Source organism: Phyllobates terribilis, unplaced genomic scaffold, assembly GCF_046119375.1.
Source record: "Phyllobates terribilis strain yellow unplaced genomic scaffold, ASM4611937v1 Scaffold_9__5_contigs__length_417890890, whole genome shotgun sequence".
NCBI classification, from domain to species: Eukaryota; Metazoa; Chordata; class Amphibia; order Anura; family Dendrobatidae; genus Phyllobates; species Phyllobates terribilis.
This window is the reverse complement of record NW_027362769.1, coordinates 276,672,279-276,694,215: the sequence shown is the minus strand read 5'-3', so window position 1 is coordinate 276,694,215 and position 21,937 is coordinate 276,672,279. Positions and strand designations below refer to the sequence as shown.

At 47.1% G+C, this 21,937-nt stretch overlaps 1 protein-coding gene across 2 annotated transcripts in view; it reads left to right on the top strand.

Moving 5' to 3' along the window:
* Positions 1-21,937, top strand: part of PGAP1 (post-GPI attachment to proteins inositol deacylase 1) — a 1,100,814-nt gene that overhangs the window by 313,961 nt on the left and 764,916 nt on the right. For both annotated transcript variants that reach the window (XM_073647815.1, XM_073647814.1), the window contains exon 10: positions 15,378-15,461. In XM_073647815.1, coding sequence (XP_073503916.1) covers positions 15,378-15,461 — 84 coding nt within the window. The remainder of the gene's footprint in view (positions 1-15,377; positions 15,462-21,937) is intronic.

Below are 21,937 nucleotides of genomic sequence, written 5' to 3'. Positions count from 1 at the left end.
AAGTGGTAGTCCCGAGGCGGGATGCGTCAATGGTCTTGGAAGCGTACCACGATGGAGCGGGACACTTTGGCTGGAAGAAGTTGGAAGTCCTGCTACGTGAACAGTTCTACTGGACTGTCATGAGGAAAGCAATCGAAAGGTGGCGTCGAGAATGCGGACCATGCAACCTGAGGCGAAAAGACCGTGACAGCCAGAGGGCTCCCCTGCAGCCCATCATCACCAAACAGCCACTTGAACTGGGAGCCTTGGACCACGTGAAGCTAGCCCCAAGCAGGTCAGGCTATGTCTACGCTCTCACCATCGTAGACCACTACTCCCAGTTCCTGGTAGTAGTGCCAGTAAAGGACCAGACGGCTCAGACAGCAGCCAAAGCTTTCCAACAGCACTTCTGTCGCCCACACGGTTACCCTGACCGTGTGCTTACTGACCAAGGTCCAGCCTTCGAAGCGGAGGTGTTCCAGGAATTCTGCAACCTGTACGGCTGCAAGAAAATCAGGACAACGCCGTATCACCCCCAAACCAACGGGTTGTGTGAGAAGATGAACCAGGTGGTGATAGACCTGCTGAAGACGTTACACCTTGAGGAACGCAGCCTGTGGCCAGAAAAGCTACCAGATCTGGTGGACCTCTATAACCATATCCCAGTAAACTCTACCAACTGCACACCTGCTTACCTGATGGGCAGCTTGCCAGGTCTTGCTCTCATCGACCTGGACATGGGGGTCCTAACACCGGAGACAGCCTCACCGGATGCAGATTGGGACACTGAGCGGCAACAATAATACCGCAAAGTGCAAGAGAGTGTTGAAAGAATTCTTTCCAAAGCAAGACAAAGACAAGAGAAGACTTACAATCAACATGCACCTGCTGTTCCCCTGTCACCTGGAGAGCAAGTCCTTAAGAGGAAGAGGCGACTCCACAAGTTGGATGACCAGTGGGAGGTAGAGCCATACACCATCCTACCCTCGAGTCATGATAACACCAAGGTGTGCCTCATTAGTAAGGATGGAGGAGAAACATCAGCAACAGTTTCCAGAGACCACTTGAAGAAATGTCCCGAGCAACTGCAACACCCTAAAGAAGACCAAGATAGCCCTCAACCCACAGAGGAAGTGGAAGAAATGGTCAGAACAGTACTCAGAGAATTTCCCCTGTCGTGGACACAAGTGAATAATGCAATTGTTGTGCAAGTCCTCACCTTTCTCCAACCAGCCCCTCAGGAAGCTACAGAAGTCCCAGAAGAGTTGGAAGAACAGTTGGCCCCGGAGGCAGAAGTTTCCCCATCAGCAGACCAGGAGAATCTACCGTCTGCTAATAGTGAACCTGTCATACCCACAGTAAGCCAAAGAATCCGTAGGAAGTTGCCCAACCTACCAGTGTCACCTCATAATACTAGTAGTGCAGTTCACACTGAACCCACCACACCAGGGGTAGACACAAGGGACCAGGGTAGAGCACTGACAGATAGTGCATTACGTAGATCTACCAGAAGTACAAGAGGTCAGCCCCCTGCTCGTTGGAGAATTTAAAATGCCAAAGTTTAAAGTATAGAAAAATTTTGAAATGTTTTATATGTGTGCATTTAACCTGTTTATCCAGTTACCCGAAAAGGGTACAAAGACTTTTAGGTTATGGACAGTGAATAACCAAAGAACTCTCCATTGTAAATAGTTGCACTTGTAAAAGTGCCCCCTTGTGAAAGACCACTGAAGACGTGGTCCAACACCTGGATCATCTATGCCCTGCAGCCACCCCAGGGCCTCCGTGGAGGGTTTTGCACGGGTCCCTCAAATTACGCCTTGCGCCGTGGAATGGACACCTGGTTGCAGATTATACTGTAACCTATCAAGGACTGTAATGTTTGTAAATATTCTAATGTACCTTGTTATTGCTATTGTTATTGTTATTTTGCAAAAATATGTTCAGTCCCAGAGTACTGAAATAAACTAGGGGGGAATGTGGCACCCCAGAGGGTCTGGTTGCCACAGTGGTATTGCCTCCCTTAAAAGAGGTAATGCCATGTCTGGAGGCAAGCAGGGGTTTCCTGGTCAGGTACACTATACATGCAACTATACATGCAACACTTTCCTGGCTCCAGGCCAGCAAGGGGAGTTCCTCCCCTTGGCAACTGGATCTGGAGGCGGGGATAGTTTAGTCAGTGCAGGAGTCGAGTTTAGGACACTGAAGAGAGCGGAGCTAGAGACTGGAGCTGGAGATAGCTAGTCCTAGCTGGAGCTACACAGGAACCGGACACCGGAGTCCGAGGCTGTGGGACCCTTCAGGCCCAGCAACAGATACTGGAGGGCAGGAGATTGCAGGTCTCCTAGCCCCATCAGACGCCCGGAGGCTCAGCAGCACCGAGGGACCAGTACCGCCAAGGAGGAGCGAGGCATCCACAAGGCCCGAGCTGCCAGCCATACTGGTGAGCACAGCACGTTACACTCAGGGACTTGGGCTACAACACAGCTAAAAGCAGAATAGCCAAAGAGAATAGTGAGCACGGCAGGCCTACAACTCCACCTGACCAGGAGGACTCTATGCTTGCTCCCAGACTGACCGGACTCTTATCTCTAGCCAGTACTCCAGTCCAGGCCTGTCTAATTGCCACCAGTAAAGACCCTGGGACTGCACTATACGGACTCTGTGGTTATTTCTGCACCGCGACACCCTACACAACCACCATCATCCACACACATTGCCCTGAAGCTACACTCTTCCTGTGGGGAGTTATACCACCCTTGCTGCCAACCCATCAGCTTCAGAGGACTGTTCCGCAGCGGCGGCCTCATTAGCCGCACTCCACAGGTGGCGTAGTCGGACATTATAAACCTATACAAATTACCCTTGGATTGACCGCCCTGGGTCACGGACTGGGTCACCGCCACAGTGACTACAACCCCCAGCGTCTACCGGCCCGGCACCAGATACCCCATGGCCCAGGGGGCGCGTCAACCTTTGGCGTAGTCGGCAGGATTACATGCCCGTTACCACCGGGTACTATGCGCCTTCACGAACTGTGTCACATACCGTGGTGAAGTTTTCCCGCCAATTACCGCTGTTTCCCGCCATAGGCCGCCATTTCCGGGTCGCCGCTCGGGAAGAAGAGGGACGTAACCGCTGGAAGTGCGCGAAGCCCAAGCTCCGCCCCACGCACCGACAGGTCCTGGAAGGAGCCCCAGCGAGCGCTGACGTCAGAAGCAAGCGACGCCAGGTCTTCAAAGGAGACCATCGCCTGCAGAACTGCGGCCTACGGAAGAAAAGTGAAAGAAGGTAGGCCACGGTTCACTAGAGGGGAGGAAGACGCCCAAGATGGAGGTAACTTCAGCCGCAGGCGCGGCCGCTGCCACGGTAATGCCATTCTTCATGCCATATATACCGGGGGCGGCGTGGTTGCCCCAGTACTCAGGAGAGTCGCACACTCTGAGTGACTTTAAAGAAAGACTGAGCAGCTTATTTAAAGTGTATCCCCTGTCCGAGGAGCAGAAAGTGAGCATCCTCATAGGCCAGTTGATTGGTGCCGCCCAGAGAGAAGTGAAGTCCTGGTCAGCCAGAGACAAAGGGACTGTGAAAGAGATACTGGCCCGCCTAAAGGACACTTTTTGATACCCGTACTACAGCTGAGATAAAAATGAAGTTTTATGGGTGCAAACAGGCGCAGGACAGTGTACGGGACTATGCTTTAAACCTGCAGGAGGCGCTGAGTGCCATCAAACAGGTAGACCCCGACAGTGTGCATGATGAAAACAGATTGCTAACTGAGCAGTTTATTGAGGGGCTCCTATCCAGCGCTCACCGGACACAGCTGCGCATAATGGCTCTGCAAAACTCCGATCTGGACTTTGCACAATTTAAAGACAGAGCCATCCGGGTGCGGCGAGAATCAACACCAGGTGGCGCTACATCTCACCGGCGCCCAGCTATCACCTACCACTAGGAGGTGGCACCCTTTTCCCCAGAGCCTGTGGAAGCTGATGCACAGACTCTGGACAATGATCCGTCTACAGACCTGCACCTTCAGGTCCAAGAGCTGACTAAAAGTGTAGCTGCACTAACCAAAACTGTGCAGTCCTTGCATGTGTCCCCCAAAGGTTAGATCCAGCTGGCTTCCAGTCCGGAGGACGTCCCGTGGCGACAACAGAGGAGGATTCCACCAACCAGAGGGAGGAACAGTGACCACTACGACCAGGACGGACAACCCATCTGCCGCCGCTGTCACAAGCCAGGACATTATGCAAGGTACTGTAATTTAAACGAGCAAAACCTGGGGCAGAGGGCCAACCCCCAGGCATAAGACCACCAGGCCCACACAACTGGCGAGACAAGTATGTGGGGGGACGACTGGTCCTACCTGTCGTGCTTGACGGCATCCCGATGAGCGCGTTGCTGGACACTGGATCCCAGGTGACCACTATCCCCTACATTCTCTACCAGCGCTACTGGACTGATTCAGACATTACCCGCCATCCAGATGAATATTTAAGCATTTATGCCAGCAATGGTAAGCCTGTACCTCAAGTGGGGTATAAAGAAGTGACCATAAAGGTTGGCAAAGTGGAATTGCCGGTGCAAGGAATGATAATTGTTGACATTGATCGCCGAGAAAGTCATCCCATGATAACATTAGGCGCTAATGTCATTGAAAATTGTCTTTCAGAAATTATTGTCTTGTTACAGCAGGTTGCGGAGACCACCAGTTCCAGTCAGCAGCGGGTTCTGCAGAGAGAAATCAGAGCCCTGATGAGAAGACAACAGGTAGAACTGTCTGGTGGTGAAATTGGCAGTGTCAGGATGAGTGACCCGTTCCCCATTGCCATGCCCCCAAGAAGTGAAATGTTGATATGGTGCCGGGCAGCAATCGGTCTCAGGGGTAGAGGTTACCAGGCCCTGGTGGAGCTCGTATACTCTGACAGTAGGCCCACCATCTTGACAGCCAGGGGGGTGGTTGATGTCCGCCATGTTAGAGTGCCAGTCTGCATCCTAAATATTGGGGAGAAAGAAGTTCATTTGCCCCGGTATGCTACCCTTGCCAAATTATTCACCATCAGCAGCAACTCTATAAAAACAGTGGAACCCTTACCTCCATCCAAACCGGCGGAGGATAATGGCTCCAAGGGACAGATGGAGGACTGGTGTCAGAAGCTACACGTGGGCACTGACTCTACCCCTCAGCACCAAAAAGTATACCGGGTGGTCCAGGAGTATGAAAGGGTCTTCAGCAAACACCCACTCGACTTCGGGCAGGTGAAAGGAGTTCAACACCATATCCCCACGGGAGACCATCCACCCACTAGCACACTACCAAAATGCCAAAGGGATGTTACGAGAGATGAAGGAGCCTGGGGTGATAACAGATAGTTGTAACCCCTGGGCAGCTCCATTAGTCCTCGTAAGGAAAAAAGATGGCACAATGAGAATGTGTGTAGACTACAGGCAAATTAACCGCATTACACATAAAGATGCATACCCATTACCCAGGATTGAGGAGTCACTAGCTGCATTAAGATCTGCTAATTATTTCTCTACTTTGGATCTCACTAGTGGGTATTGGCAGGTTCCTGTAGCAGAGGCGGATAAAGAAAAGACCGCATTCACAACGCCGATGGGCCTCAGCGAGTTCAACTGCATGCCATTCGTGCTCTGCAACGCCCCAGGAACCTTCCAGCGGTTGATGGAGTGCTGTCTAGGACATAAGAACTTCGAGACAGTCCTGCTGTACCTGGATGACATCATAGTATACTCCAAGTCCTATGAAGATCACCTGAAGCACCTGGCAGAGGTGTTTGAAGCCCTAGCTGGTTTTGGCCTGAAGGTGAAACCGTCAAAATGCCACCTGTTGAAGCCCAAGGTACAGTACCTAGGTCATGTGGTAAGCGCTGAAGGTGTAGCACCAGACCCTGACAACGTCACAGTAATCAAGGACTGGCCAAGACCCTCCACTATCAAGGAAGTGCTGCAGTTCCTCGGGTTGATGGGCTACTACCGAAGATTTATCCAAGGCTTCACCAAGATGGCGGCACCCATGCAGGACCTCCTAGTAGGCCAGTCCAGGAAGGCCAAAAACCCGAAGCCTCCATTCAAATGGGATAAGCCGGAAGATGAATCCTTCAGTAGGCTGAAGATGGCTCTCACAGGAGACGAGATCCTGGCCTTCCCTGACTATGGCCAACCCTTCATACTCCATACAGACGCAAGTAACGTGGGGCTAGGAGCGGTGCTGTCCCAGATACAGCAAGGCAGAGAAAGAGTGATTGCCTATGCCAGCAGGAAGCTCCGGCCCACAGAAACGAATCCTGAAAATTACAGTTCCTTCAAGTTGGAGTTCCTCTCCGTAGTCTGGGCTGTGACAGAGCGCTTCAAGCATTATCTCGCCTCCTCCAAATTCACCATCTTCATGGATAAAAACCCACTGACGCACCTGGACACTGCGAAACTTGGTGCCCTGGAACAAAGATGAATGGCCCGACTGTCTAATTATGAGTTCACCATCAAGTACCGGGCTGGGCGCAAGAATGCAAACGCCGATGCGCTGTCCAGGATGCCTAACTTGCCAGATGGGGGAGAAGACCCGGAAGAGCTGGAGGAGATGGAGATCCCCGCTTTCCACCGTCATGGAGTAAGCCAGTGCTCCCATTGTGTGAAGAACAGGTGCTACGCCAACAGAGAGGCCACGTTCAATCCATTGCCCCACCATGGATGGGCAGAGACACAAGATAGTGACCCGGCTGTCCGCCTAGTCAAGGAGTTGCTGACACGAGCTGACTCGTGCCCTGATCCAGATGCTCCACAGGAGACCAAACAGCTGTGGAAGGAGAAGGGCAAGCTATTCATCTATGAAGAGAAGCTGTGTCGAAGAGCCATCAACTCCTGGACACATGAATTGGTCTGGCAAGTGGTAGTCCCGAGGCGGGATGCGTCAATGGTCTTGGAAGCGTACCACGATGGAGCGGGACACTTTGGCTGGAAGAAGTTGGAAGTCCTGCTACGTGAACAGTTCTACTGGACTGTCATGAGGAAAGCAATCGAAAGGTGGCGTCGAGAATGCGGACCATGCAACCTGAGGCGAAAAGACCGTGACAGCCAGAGGGCTCCCCTGCAGCCCATCATCACCAAACAGCCACTTGAACTGGGAGCCTTGGACCACGTGAAGCTAGCCCCAAGCAGGTCAGGCTATGTCTACGCTCTCACCATCGTAGACCACTACTCCCAGTTCCTGGTAGTAGTGCCAGTAAAGGACCAGACGGCTCAGACAGCAGCCAAAGCTTTCCAACAGCACTTCTGTCGCCCACACGGTTACCCTGACCGTGTGCTTACTGACCAAGGTCCAGCCTTCGAAGCGGAGGTGTTCCAGGAATTCTGCAACCTGTACGGCTGCAAGAAAATCAGGACAACGCCGTATCACCCCCAAACCAACGGGTTGTGTGAGAAGATGAACCAGGTGGTGATAGACCTGCTGAAGACGTTACACCTTGAGGAACGCAGCCTGTGGCCAGAAAAGCTACCAGATCTGGTGGACCTCTATAACCATATCCCAGTAAACTCTACCAACTGCACACCTGCTTACCTGATGGGCAGCTTGCCAGGTCTTGCTCTCATCGACCTGGACATGGGGGTCCTAACACCGGAGACAGCCTCACCGGATGCAGATTGGGACACTGAGCGGCAACAATAATACCGCAAAGTGCAAGAGAGTGTTGAAAGAATTCTTTCCAAAGCAAGACAAAGACAAGAGAAGACTTACAATCAACATGCACCTGCTGTTCCCCTGTCACCTGGAGAGCAAGTCCTTAAGAGGAAGAGGCGACTCCACAAGTTGGATGACCAGTGGGAGGTAGAGCCATACACCATCCTACCCTCGAGTCATGATAACACCAAGGTGTGCCTCATTAGTAAGGATGGAGGAGAAACATCAGCAACAGTTTCCAGAGACCACTTGAAGAAATGTCCCGAGCAACTGCAACACCCTAAAGAAGACCAAGATAGCCCTCAACCCACAGAGGAAGTGGAAGAAATGGTCAGAACAGTACTCAGAGAATTTCCCCTGTCGTGGACACAAGTGAATAATGCAATTGTTGTGCAAGTCCTCACCTTTCTCCAACCAGCCCCTCAGGAAGCTACAGAAGTCCCAGAAGAGTTGGAAGAACAGTTGGCCCCGGAGGCAGAAGTTTCCCCATCAGCAGACCAGGAGAATCTACCGTCTGCTAATAGTGAACCTGTCATACCCACAGTAAGCCAAAGAATCCGTAGGAAGTTGCCCAACCTACCAGTGTCACCTCATAATACTAGTAGTGCAGTTCACACTGAACCCACCACACCAGGGGTAGACACAAGGGACCAGGGTAGAGCACTGACAGATAGTGCATTACGTAGATCTACCAGAAGTACAAGAGGTCAGCCCCCTGCTCGTTGGAGAATTTAAAATGCCAAAGTTTAAAGTATAGAAAAATTTTGAAATGTTTTATATGTGTGCATTTAACCTGTTTATCCAGTTACCCGAAAAGGGTACAAAGACTTTTAGGTTATGGACAGTGAATAACCAAAGAACTCTCCATTGTAAATAGTTGCACTTGTAAAAGTGCCCCCTTGTGAAAGACCACTGAAGACGTGGTCCAACACCTGGATCATCTATGCCCTGCAGCCACCCCAGGGCCTCCGTGGAGGGTTTTGCACGGGTCCCTCAAATTACGCCTTGCGCCGTGGAATGGACACCTGGTTGCAGATTATACTGTAACCTATCAAGGACTGTAATGTTTGTAAATATTCTAATGTACCTTGTTATTGCTATTGTTATTGTTATTTTGCAAAAATATGTTCAGTCCCAGAGTACTGAAATAAACTAGGGGGGAATGTGGCACCCCAGAGGGTCTGGTTGCCACAGTGGTATTGCCTCCCTTAAAAGAGGTAATGCCATGTCTGGAGGCAAGCAGGGGTTTCCTGGTCAGGTACACTATACATGCAACTATACATGCAACACTTTCCTGGCTCCAGGCCAGCAAGGGGAGTTCCTCCCCTTGGCAACTGGATCTGGAGGCGGGGATAGTTTAGTCAGTGCAGGAGTCGAGTTTAGGACACTGAAGAGAGCGGAGCTAGAGACTGGAGCTGGAGATAGCTAGTCCTAGCTGGAGCTACACAGGAACCGGACACCGGAGTCCGAGGCTGTGGGACCCTTCAGGCCCAGCAACAGATACTGGAGGGCAGGAGATTGCAGGTCTCCTAGCCCCATCAGACGCCCGGAGGCTCAGCAGCACCGAGGGACCAGTACCGCCAAGGAGGAGCGAGGCATCCACAAGGCCCGAGCTGCCAGCCATACTGGTGAGCACAGCACGTTACACTCAGGGACTTGGGCTACAACACAGCTAAAAGCAGAATAGCCAAAGAGAATAGTGAGCACGGCAGGCCTACAACTCCACCTGACCAGGAGGACTCTATGCTTGCTCCCAGACTGACCGGACTCTTATCTCTAGCCAGTACTCCAGTCCAGGCCTGTCTAATTGCCACCAGTAAAGACCCTGGGACTGCACTATACGGACTCTGTGGTTATTTCTGCACCGCGACACCCTACACAACCACCATCATCCACACACATTGCCCTGAAGCTACACTCTTCCTGTGGGGAGTTATACCACCCTTGCTGCCAACCCATCAGCTTCAGAGGACTGTTCCGCAGCGGCGGCCTCATTAGCCGCACTCCACAGGTGGTGTAGTCGGACATTATAAACCTATAGAAATTACCCTTGGATTGACCGCCCTGGGTCATGGACTGGGTCACCGCCACAGCGACTACAACCCCCAGCGTCTACCGGCCCGGCACCGGGTACCCCACGGCCCAGGGGGCACCTCAAATACACCTTATATCAGCTAGAAAACCTAAAGAACTGGTGCAAAAATCTGCATCAAATGGCCATCCAAAGGTGTATTTAAAGGGTTAAATTACCTTGGGAAACTGACCTCACGTTGCCACACATAGATAGGGATGCCCGCATGAAATTCTCCAATCAACAAGCTGTCACCTCAAACATACTACTAGGACTATCCCCTACGTAGAAATGTTTAAGTGCTAAACGCATTTGTTCAGATGACAACTGCTTCCTTGTGGAATGTTTTACATAACAGATTGTGAGAAAGGGGATATGGAAGTCAGTTGATTCATGGTGCATTAACCAAAGTAAAAACAAAACAAGAAATCAACTACTATCTAATAAGAAAAATATTTATTCAAATATGAATAATGACGTATCTGTTACTTTTTCCAGTCTACAATACAATAAAGTCAAAAATATTATCCAAAAAAATCTTCCAGTCATCCATCAAGATTACACACTCAGAAAAATCATATCTCAGCCCTGCAGGTTTGTGGCAAAGAGGCTGGACCTTGGTCAACCTGCTTTCTCCAAGCCTGTTCCAAAGTCCGACCTAAAAGACCTGTTGGTTAAAACCCAAAGTTTTTTTCAAGTGTAATGGAAACCAATGTAACGTGTGCCTTTGCAGCGGACAAAACAAAAAGCTTTCACTCTTCTCAAGGAGATGTTCATTACATTCAAGAATTCATTAACTGCGATACCCACCATGTAGTATATTCTTTAATGTAAAGTACAATATGTAGGATGTACCAATAGAAAATTTAAAGAGGACCTATCACCTCCACACATCTTATGATATATTACAGTAAGGAGACTGTAGATATAAATAAACATGAAATAAATCACCTTTGGAAGAATTACTTTCTTTATGAAATAAGAGAATCACAGTTATGGGAGCCGCCATCTTGGGACTGGCAGCTCAGCGTGCTGTGCTCTGAGACACGCCCCCAGAGGCTGTTTGCTAGGCAGCGCCTCTGGTCAGCAGCAGTGTAGGGACTCTAAGAGCTCATTTAGGCTATGTGCCCACGATGCAGAAATGCTCCGGATTTTTCCTGAGCATTTGTGCATCTCCCTGGCAGAAAAAACGCATGCGGATTGTACATGCGGATTGTACATGCGTTTTTCCTGCCAGGGACTTGCGGATGTGAAGCGTTCTTCACATGCATTTCCGCATGCGGGTTGATAAGCGCTTTCCAAGCGATTTTAGCATCACTTGGAAAGTGCTTGACAACTTGGTCACACTATATAAATCCATGCAAACGGCATGGATTTATATAGTGTGACCCCAAAGAATGGTTAAAAATAAAAAAATAAATCTATACTTACCTTCTGATGGCCCCCGGAGTCTTGCTTCCCTCCGTCCTGGCTGCCGGCAGCTCGCGGTGCACTACACTGACGGACCTGACATCACATGACTATGACGTCAGCGCAGGTCCTTCAGTCCATCGCGATTTGCCGGCAAGTGAGGAGGAGCGCACCGCGGGCCATCAGAAGGTAAATATAATATTTATTTTTTATTTTATTCTTTTTTTTCACAGGTTCTATGGTACCCGGGTCCGGAGGAGAGTCTCCTGTCCTCCAGATCCGGGTACAATCCGCACATTGAAACGTGTAGAATACGCATCTACATATACAGTGATGCGTAATCCATGCGTTCCAATGCAAGTCAATGGCGGCGAAAACGCCACGCTTCCACAGAATAATTGTTAGTGCTGCGTTTTTTTCTGCAATGATAATCCGCAGCGGAAATTTCCGCAGCATGTGCACAGCACATGCGGATTATCATTGGGGAACATGGCAGGCCTTCTACCAAGCGTTTTTTAAGCGTTTCTGCAGTGTTTTTGCTGCTGCGGAAACGCTTAAAAAACGCATCGTGGGCACACAGCCTTAATCAGATGGTTGTAATAGAAAGGGGGACAATCTATATAAAGGGGTCTCCTGCCTATATATACTGTGTGTAGACTACAGAGTAGCCACAGCATGTATCACCATATTCGCTTATACAAATTCACATTTACATCTCCTGACTAAAAACTAAGCACTTTAAATAATAGAGTTGAAGTAGCGCTTCAGAGGAAATAAATGAAAAAGGCCGACTTTATCCATCCAGATCAGATGGGGGAATAAAGTCTAGCTGTATCACTTATTTTCAGTGAAGTGTGGCTTTCATTCCATTTTTTTCTACATTTCAAGGTTTTTGCCTGGTTGCTGATATTTTTCCATATATCTTACTTTATCTATAGATTTACATATAGTGCAACTTTATGTAACTGCACATTATGGTTGAGCCCCTCTTTGTTGTTATATATGTCCTAGAGAGAGAAATACAAATATACCTGTATACTATATATTACACAGGTATGTCTGTGTATGTATCTCTCTATAGAGGGAGAGCTATATGTACATAAATATATCTGTAATATATAGTACTATATATATTACACAGGTATATTTGCATCTCTCTATGACATACACAAATATATATATATATACACACACACATATATGTGCATGTATTTATAAAAAATATATATATGCGTATACACATATATAAAAAAATACAGTGTGTATATATATATATACAGTACAGACCAAAAGTTTGGACACACCTTCTCATTTAAAGATTTTCTGTATTTTCATGACTTTGCAAATTGTACATTCACACTGAAGGCATCAAAACTATGAATTAACACATGTGGAATTATATACTTAACAAAAAAGTGTGAAACAACTGAAAATATGTCTTCTATTCTAGGTTCTTCAAAGTAGCCACCTTTTGCTTTGATGACTGCTTTGCACACTCTTGGCATTCTCTTGATGAGCTTCAAGATGTAGTCACCGGAAATGGTTTTCACTTCACAGGTGTGCCCTGTCAGTTTAATAAGTGGGATTTATTGCCTTATAAATGGGGTTGGGACCATCAGTTGTGTTGTGCAGAAGTCTAGTGGATACACAGCTGATAGTCCTACTGAATAGACTGTTAGAATTTGTATTATGGCAAGAAAAAAGCAGCTAAGTAAAGAAAAACGAGTGGCCATCATTACTTTAAGAAAGGAAGGTCAGTGAGTCTGAAAAATTGGGAAAACTTTGAAAGTGTCCCCACGTGCAGTTGCAAAAACCATCAAGCGCTACAAAGAAACTGGCTCACATGAGGACCGCCCCAGGAAAGGAAGACCAAGAGTCACCTCTGCTTCTGAGGATAAGTGTATCCGAGTCACCAGCCTCAGAAATCGCAGGTTAACAGCAGCTCAGATTAGAGACCAGGTCAATGCCACACAGAGTTCTAGCAGAGACACATCTCTACAACAACTGTTAAGAGGAGACTTTGTGGAGCAGGCCTTCATGGTAAAATAGCTGCTAGGAAACCACTGCTAAGGACAGGCAACAAGCAGAAGAGACTTGTTTGGGCTAAAGAACATTAGAAATGGACATTAGACCAGTAGAAATCTGTGCTTTGATGTGATGAGTCCAAATTTGAGATCTTTGGTTCCAACCACCGTGTCTTTGTGCGACGCAGAAAAGGTGAACGGATGGACTCTACATGCCTGGTTCCCACCGTGAAGCATGGAGGAGGAGGTGTGATGGTGTGGGGGTGCTTTGCTGGTGACACTGTTGGGGATTTATTCAAAATTGAAGGCATACTGAACCAGCATGGCTACCACAGCATCTTGCAGCGGCATGCTATTCCATTCAGTTTGCGTTTTGTTGGACCATCATTTATCTTTCAACAGGACGATGACCCCAAACACACCTCCAGGCTGTGTAAGGGCTATTTGACCAAGAAGGAGAGTGATGGGGTGCTATGCCAGATGACCTGGCCTCCACAGTCACCAGACCTGAACCCAATCGAGATGGTTTGGGGTGAGCTTGACCGCAGAGTGAAGGCAAAAGGGCCAACAAGTGCTAAGCATCTCTGGGAACTCCTTCAAGATTGTTGGAAGACCATTTCCGGTGACTACCTCTTGAAGCTCATCAAGAGAATGCCAAGAGTGTGCGAAGCAGTCATCAAAGCAAAAGGTGGCTACTTTGAAGAACCTAGAATATAAGACATATTTTCAGTTGTTTCACACTTTTTTGTTAAGTATATAATTCCACATGTGTTAATTCATAGTTTTGATGCCTTCAGTGTGAATGTACAATTTTCAGTTATGAAAATACAGAAAAATCTTTAAATGAGAAGGTGTGTCCAAACTTTTGGTCTGTACTGTATATATGTGTGTACACACACACACATATATACACGTACGCACACACACATATATATATACGCACTGCACATATATACGCACTGCATATATTGTATATAAACACACTGCATACATGTTTACATACAGTTCTCAAATTCACCATACACTCATGCATGCACTTTACACATATAAGCAGACATGTCACACATGTATACACACAGTCACTCATACACTGACCATATGAAGTAAATAACACCCCTCTTTTCTGGCACACATCATCTTTCAGCTTTCTCCTTTCAAGTACTTGTGGTGACGGGAGGGACTCAATCACTACTCAGCAGACTGCAGGATCTAATCTTCGGTGCTTTATAGTGTGAGCAAGGGAAACCAGCAAGGCTTTTCCACCAGAAAAGGAGGTGAAGGAGGAAACACAAGAGAAGCCTCCAGCTCACTGCCTGGTGAGTTATGGAGCACATACCCAGAGCTGCATGCTGGATTGAACACATCCAGCTCAGACCGGCAGACTGCTGTTCACTTTCCTTGACGCACTGCATCATGGGAGAGTGATGTCAGCACAGCAGATAAGGGGGAGTTCCCCAGCTTAGAGGCGCCTTTAGCTGAAGTCGGCTCAGTTGAGTAGAGTCTGACGCCACAAAGAAGCATGTTTCTCCCACTTGATCTATGCCTTGTTAATAATTTTTTGGTGAAATTATACATTTTATTACATCTGCATTTTATTTAAATATTAAAACATTTAGTGATAGGTCCGCTTTAAATAATATATCTAAAAAAAATGGGTCGTACTCTGATGCTGTCAAACGTTTTGTTACTATGCATAATGGTGATTTAATGCACTTTAAATTTTTCAGTATAAAAAGAGTGCCATATCCCCCTAGAGGAGTTAGTTGGCAAAAACACCTTATGCTGTGTGAAGTATTCTGGATATTAAATTTAGATAGCAAACATCCCAAAGGTATGAATTATAAGAGCGATCTTTTTTTTTGTTAATACCCTTACTAAGTACCACATTTTTTATCTTGATTTCTTTTAGTGTTTCTTAAAGCCCTAAAGTTGCCATTTGAAATGACTTTAGTTTTGTGCCATGTTTGCGATCTGCTTTTTTTCAATAACATTAAACAACTGAATGAACATCCTCCGAGCCCGGTGATTCCATAATTTTTGCCAGGGGTTGTAGCACCCACTGGGGCTTTGGTTACCTTTTAGACAACTGTTTTGTCTCTAATTTGGAAATTGTTTTCCATGAATTAGTAACCCTGATTATTGCGACAGCGTCTCAATGGTTAATATTTCTTTTCTTTGCATTTCAAATCAGGTGTACAGCGAAAGTTTTTTTGCTTTTCCACTTCACGATAAAAGGAAGACTTACAACCAGTTCCACTGTCGAAACACCTTTTTGGTAAGATACTTTTATATTTTTCATTTGAGTTGTATATATTGCAAATACTAACGATCTACTCATTTGCATGACTTGCCACAGGTAGCTTTTACAGTAGATTATGGACTGGATCGCATCAGCTTTTACTCTAGACCAGCGGTGTGCAATTAATTTTTTAAAGTATCAAAAAAAAAAGACTATATGAGTTTGGAATCACTGTTATTGTACTGACCTGAAAAGTCATGTTGCCAGGTCATTTTTGCTGTCTAACGCCATAAAACAAAACCCCTCAGAAAAAAAATTTCTCCCAATTTTCAGTTCATTATATACTAAATTGAATGCTATCATTCAAAAATACAATTCATTCTGCAAAAAAAAAAAACTGTTACGTGGCTATGTTAACGGAAAAAATCTGGTTCTTGTAAGAAAGAGAAGAAAAAAATGAAAGCACAAAAAGTGATTACTTGGCTGGTTCCGAAATTATTAATCTTATCGCTTTTTTTAATCAACGGAAAAAAATTTGGTACTTGTAAGGAGAAGAAAACATGAAAGCACAAACAGTGAAAACTTGGCTGGTCCCGAAATTACTGAGCATGATTAAAGGGGTTGTCCCACTGCTTCTACATTGATTCCCTTTCCACGCGGCACCCCTGCCGATTAGCAGTTATCGGTGCCGGCGGCTACTGCCGCTGGCCGGAAGTGGTTACCTGTGAGGCTCCGCCGTCAAGTGTTAGTGGTCGCCACGGTGTACTGCAGCTCCGCATCCCATTCACTTGAATAGGAGGCGGATGTGCAGTACACCACGGCGGCCACTACCACTTGATGGCGGAGCACCACAGGTGAGCACTTCCGGCTGGCAGCACCGATAACTACTGATCGGCGGGGGTGCCGTGTGCGGGACCCCGGCTGATCATACATTGATGCCCTATCCTATGGATAGGGCATCAATGTAAAAGTAGTGGACAACTTCTTTAAGTCTGCTGATTCGCTGCTACTGCTAATACATGTTACTGTAGTTCTTAGGGCTCTCATACTGGTGTTGATTCTCTCTTGCAAGAGAATCGGGCCAATTATGCTAATGACACTTGGCTCAAACGCTGTCAGAATGAGAGAAAGACAGCAAAGTCTGGAGATGATGGAGAACTTAATTTCTCCATTGATTCTGTGTTAATACATCGGACTACACTCTGATAAAATCTGAGTGCAGTCCGACGTTTACCTCACAGCCATAGACTTCGAATGGATGAGTGCGATCCAATTATGGGATGCACTTGCAGCATGCTGCAATTGTTTTCTCAGCCTGAATCGGCATTGGCTTTTAGATAAAATATCGGATAGCACTCAGCCGTGTTATACGGAAGTGTATGTGAGCCCTTATTATAATGTGTACTCTTTTTAGTATGAAAGGACAAGTTAATCAGCCCGCCAGTTACATGTATGCATCGAAGTTACTGGTTCAGGGACAGAGAAGAAGAGATGGTTTTTCAGGTAGCCAATGAAATAAAGGGGTGTAGTCCAGCACTCGAACTAATATTATAAAGCACTTATCAATTATTTTATCCACGAAAAGCATGTGAAAGAAGCAAAGGTTTAAATCTAAAAAAAAAAAAATTAACCTTTTTTCTTATTTTCATGTTCTTTTTCGTGGATTATATAGTGTTTTTAGATTTGCTCGGGTGCTGGACTACACCCCTGTCTAGTATTTTATTCCATCAGTAGCAGCCAGTCAACACCATATAATTTACTGCTTTTTATAAACTGTATAAAAAGCATTTACTCTTACTGCTCTTGTTATTCAGTCCTTGTATTTTGTACAGCTGCCCCACGCTTTAATCTCCACCACCACTTCCACAGTATGATACCCACACAGTACTTTGCACAGCATGATTCCCTACACAGTCCCTCACACAGTATGATGTCGCGCGCACAGTATGATACCCCACACTATCATGACTAACTAGACGTGGGTCATTTTTGGATGCTAAACTCAAAAATATCTTTGAAAATGCGAGATTCGTTCTTATTTGGAAGTTGTAGGCCGGAAATGAAAAATACTGAGTTTAGGCTGTATGCCCATGATGCGTTTTTTAAGTGGTACCCGGGTCCGGAGGAGAGTCTCCTGTCCTCCAGACCCGGGTACCATCCGCACATTGAAATGCTTGCATTCCGCATGTACAGATGCAGTGATGCAGATTCCATGCGTTCCAATGCAAGTCAATGGCGGCGAAAACGCAGAGCTTCCCGCAAAATAATTGGTAGTGCTGCGTTTTTTTCCGCAATGATAACCCGCAGTGGAAATTTCCGCAGCACAGCACATGCGGATTATCATTGGGGAACATGGCAGGCCTTCTACCATGCGTTTTTAAGCGTTTCTGCAGCGTTTTTGCCGCTGCGGAAACGCTTAAAAAAACGCATCGTGGGCACACAACCTTATAGTCCGAAAAATACAGTAGTAGTATCAACATTTAATGTATTTCAAAAAACGAAAAAGGGGGGCAAAAAGAATACATACGCACGTGTCAAATAATTAGTATAGATATAATAAAAAAGGAATACTAAACTTAGTGATTTAATCATGTTCCTCTCCGCTCTCTTGGTTCTTTAATCCCTGTTGTTTCTCCTTACCCCCTCCCACCCACAGACCCACTCATCTCATATTCCTTATTGTATGATATCATGGTGTCAGTTCTAATATGTCCACTGATGAGTGAAGTATTCCTCTTTTTATAATATCTATACCACTGATTTGACAAGGTGTGACTTATGGAGGTAATTGCTTGCACCAGAATTTTTTAGGGGCTTCATTGCAAAAGGGGTTAACACATGCACATGCCAATTTTTAATTATTTAATCCCATAAATTTAATTAATGCCTATATTTTTCTCACTTCACCAACTTACTGTTTAGTGCTGATGCATCAAACACAAATCAGATTCCAAAAATATTTAAACACAGGTTGTAATGTAACAAAATAAGTAAAAAGCCAAGGGGGTGAATACTTTCCCAAGCCACTGTATGTAGTTTCCAAGACATTCTGAAGCTTATTTTCTAATTTGCAGTTAGAAGTTTATCCACAAGCTGATTGAAATTTTCAGCTCTGAAACTTACTAACAAACTATTTGTCACATTTTTCAAAGCTTTTCATGCTTTTGTTTCCCTGTCTTTTAAACAAACTTCTTCATGCCTTTGAAATTGTCTGACCTGGGGACCAATAAATTCTCCGCCTTGATTTGCTCTATGGTGATCCGCGGATATAGCTAACACAAATGGGTAAATGCATCGCTTTTCCTGTTGAGAGCCGTTACTAACGGTTTCATGAGCCAAATTTAATATTAAAGATAACCTGTCAGGTCCCCTGTGCCACCAGAATCACCAGAAGTTGTGTTTACACAACTAAATTCCCAACCTAAGGCTATGTTCACATGTTGCGTTTTTTCAGCTTTTTTGCTGAGTTGTTTTATGCTAATTATCAGATGCATTTTACAGTACCAGCAAAGTCTGATATTTCTAAAATCTCTTGCACACAGCTTGTCTTTTTGGTCTTCAATCTTTTGTGCAAGACATTGGTTTTTGCAGCGTTTTTCACCCATTGAAAGCAATGGGTAGTGCAAAAATGCATTTTTGCTGCCAAAAACTAAGAAAGTTGTATCAGGTTATTTTTCTTTGCACTAAACTTTATCAGAATGGACAAGAGACAAATATACAGTGACAAATATGCAGCAAAAACTGCAATGTGTGAACATAGCCACAGTCCCTTTATTACATTACACATTTTAAAAATACTTTTCAGCAGCAGAAGGGAAGGAAGGGAGACGCAAATCCATTACTTAGTGGGTAGGCGGAGCCCCATAGAATAGTTCACCTCAGATTAGAAAAAGTGACGACCGGCCCCTCCAGTATAAAGGCTCCTCCTACTCCCATGTTCTCCAGTCTTTTATCTGAGGTCTCAGAGGCCTCCTGGGTCAGTGGGTGTCAGCCAGATCGCATCAGTCGCCACGAGGAAAAAAGCGCCGCAGGACTGTGGCACTATCTCCCTCGCACAGCGCATCAGAGGTTTCGGTTTCACCAACGAGTTCGGTTGAGGAAATCTTTGATTCTGAGGAAGAGGATCGACGAGGTCGCTCTATTTCACTTTCAGGCCGCGTAGATGTGCTTATTAAGGACATGCGGGAAGTGTTACAGCTGTCTGAAGAGCCGGCAAGACCGTCTAAGTCTGCCCGGCTATATCAGGAAACGCGCCGTGCTCGTCCAACGTTGCCTGCGCATGAGGAACTTAACGAGGCAGTGGAGAAGGAGCGCCGGTGTCCGGATAAACGCTTCCAGGGGATGCGTTTTTTTGATGCTCTGTATCCCTGCGCTAAGGAGATGGTCACTGATTGGGTTCCTTCTCCCGAGGTGGATATATCCCTGTCTCAGTTGAGCAAGTCCTCCTTGCTTCCGGTTAAAGGGAAAGCCAATCTTCAGGATCCTCTGGACATGAGATCGGAGTCAGCGGCGAAATCCATCTATGAAGCCGCAGGTCATGGTTTCCGAGCGGCCTTAGGGGCCATGTGGGCCGGTGAGGCTTCCCTGCGGTGGTTGGATCAGCTGCGAACGGCATGGCAAGATGGGACTCCGCGTTCAGAAGTGGAAAGGCTTTTTCAGTTGATGGAAGAAGCCATGTGTTATGGCAGGGATGCAGTACTGGACACTACTTCAATTTTGTCCAAGGCTCAAGCTTCGGCCGTCACAGTTAGAAGAGCACTGTGGCTTAAGCAGTGGACCGGAGATACAATATCCAAGCAAGGTTTGCTTAGTCTTGCATATAGGGGCGGTCAGCTTTTTGGTTCGGACCTTTCGGAGCTGATTGCCAAGGACAAGGATGTTTCCCTGCCTCTAAAGAAGGCAGCGGCATCCACATCTGGCAGGTCAGGGCCCGGTAGAGGTCATCGGTCCTTTCGGACCAGGGGACGATTCGGTCAGCCTTCTTGGAGATCAGGTCGTCCTTCGTCCTCCGGCAGATCCTCCCAGAAATCTTGTACTCCTTGGAAGCAACAGTCCCGTCAGGACAGACGGGAGGTTGACAAAAGATCCGCTAAGGCTAATTGACGCCAGGGATCCCACCGAGGGTTCTCTGGTGGGAGGTCGCCTGTTACAATTCGGGTCAATTTGGGCATCCCACACATCAGACACCTGGGTGACGCGGGTTATGTCGGCAGGCTATTTCATAGAGTTTCACTCTCCACCTCCAGACAGGTTTCGTCAGACATGCATTCCATCCGTGCCAAGGCTGGCTGCTGCACTGTTACAGGAGGTCGACTCTCTCCTGCAGCAGGGTGTGGTGGTTCAGGTTCCTCCGGAAGACCAGGGAAGGGTTTTTTACTCCAACCTTTTTGTGGTCCCCAAAAAGGAGGACAAGTTTCGCCTGGTACTGGATCTCAGAGATTTGAACATTTACGTCCGAACACGGAAGTTCCGCATGGACATCCGCGACGCCTATTTGCATATCCCTATCGGCAGAGCTCACCAGCGTTTTTTGCGTTTCGCCATAGGTCAAACCCATTACCAGTTTGTGGGCCTACCATTCGGGTTGGCCTCGGCACCCAGGGTTTTTACAAAGGTTCTGGCTCCTCTCATGGCGCTTCTTCGAAGACAAGGGGTTACGATCCTCCCCTACCTGGACGTCCTGTTCATAGTGTCGCCCACAGCGGAGGAGGCGATAGCGGCTCACGACCTCTCCCTTCAGTACCTGATGGACTTCGGGTGGCTGATCAATTGGAAGAAGTCGTCATTGGAACCAGCGCAGTCCATTCTGTTCCTGGGGATGCATTTCGATACAGTTCGGGCAGTTGTGTCTCTGCCTCCTGTCAAACAGGCGAACCTTCGGCTTCTGGTCCAGGCTAGGAGGTCGGCGTTGTCAATGTCCCTTCGGGAATGCATGCGCCTTCTGGATCAAATGGTGGCAGCTATGGAAGCAGTACCGTTTGCACAATTTCATTCCCGGGATCTCCAAAATCTTATTCTGACACATTGGGATCGATCTCTGACTTTTCTGGATCGCTCAGTCGTTATCTCTCGCAGGGTGCGAGAGTCTCTTGGATGGTGGTTACGTCCAGAGACTCTGTCCCTGGGGAAATCCTTCCTTCTCCCGAGGTGGTCGGTGATTACCACCGACGCCAGCCTGACGGGTTGGGGGGGGGGGAGTTTGGAACGACCTCTGGGTTCAGGGGGTCTGGTCTTCAGAGGAGTCGTCTCTCCCGATCAACATTTTGGAGTTGAGAGCGATATTTCTCTGCCTCCAACATTGGACGGTCCTTTTGAACGGTCTACCGGTCCGGATTCAGTCGGACAATGCGACGGTGGTTGCGTATATCAACCATCAGGGCGGGACGAGAAGTTCCAGACTCATGATGGAGGTCTCTCGGATCTTGGTTTGGGCCAAGTCCAGGATTCCAGCAATCTCTGCGATCCACATCCCAGGTGTGCTGAATATCTCGGCGGACTTCCTCAGTCGCGAG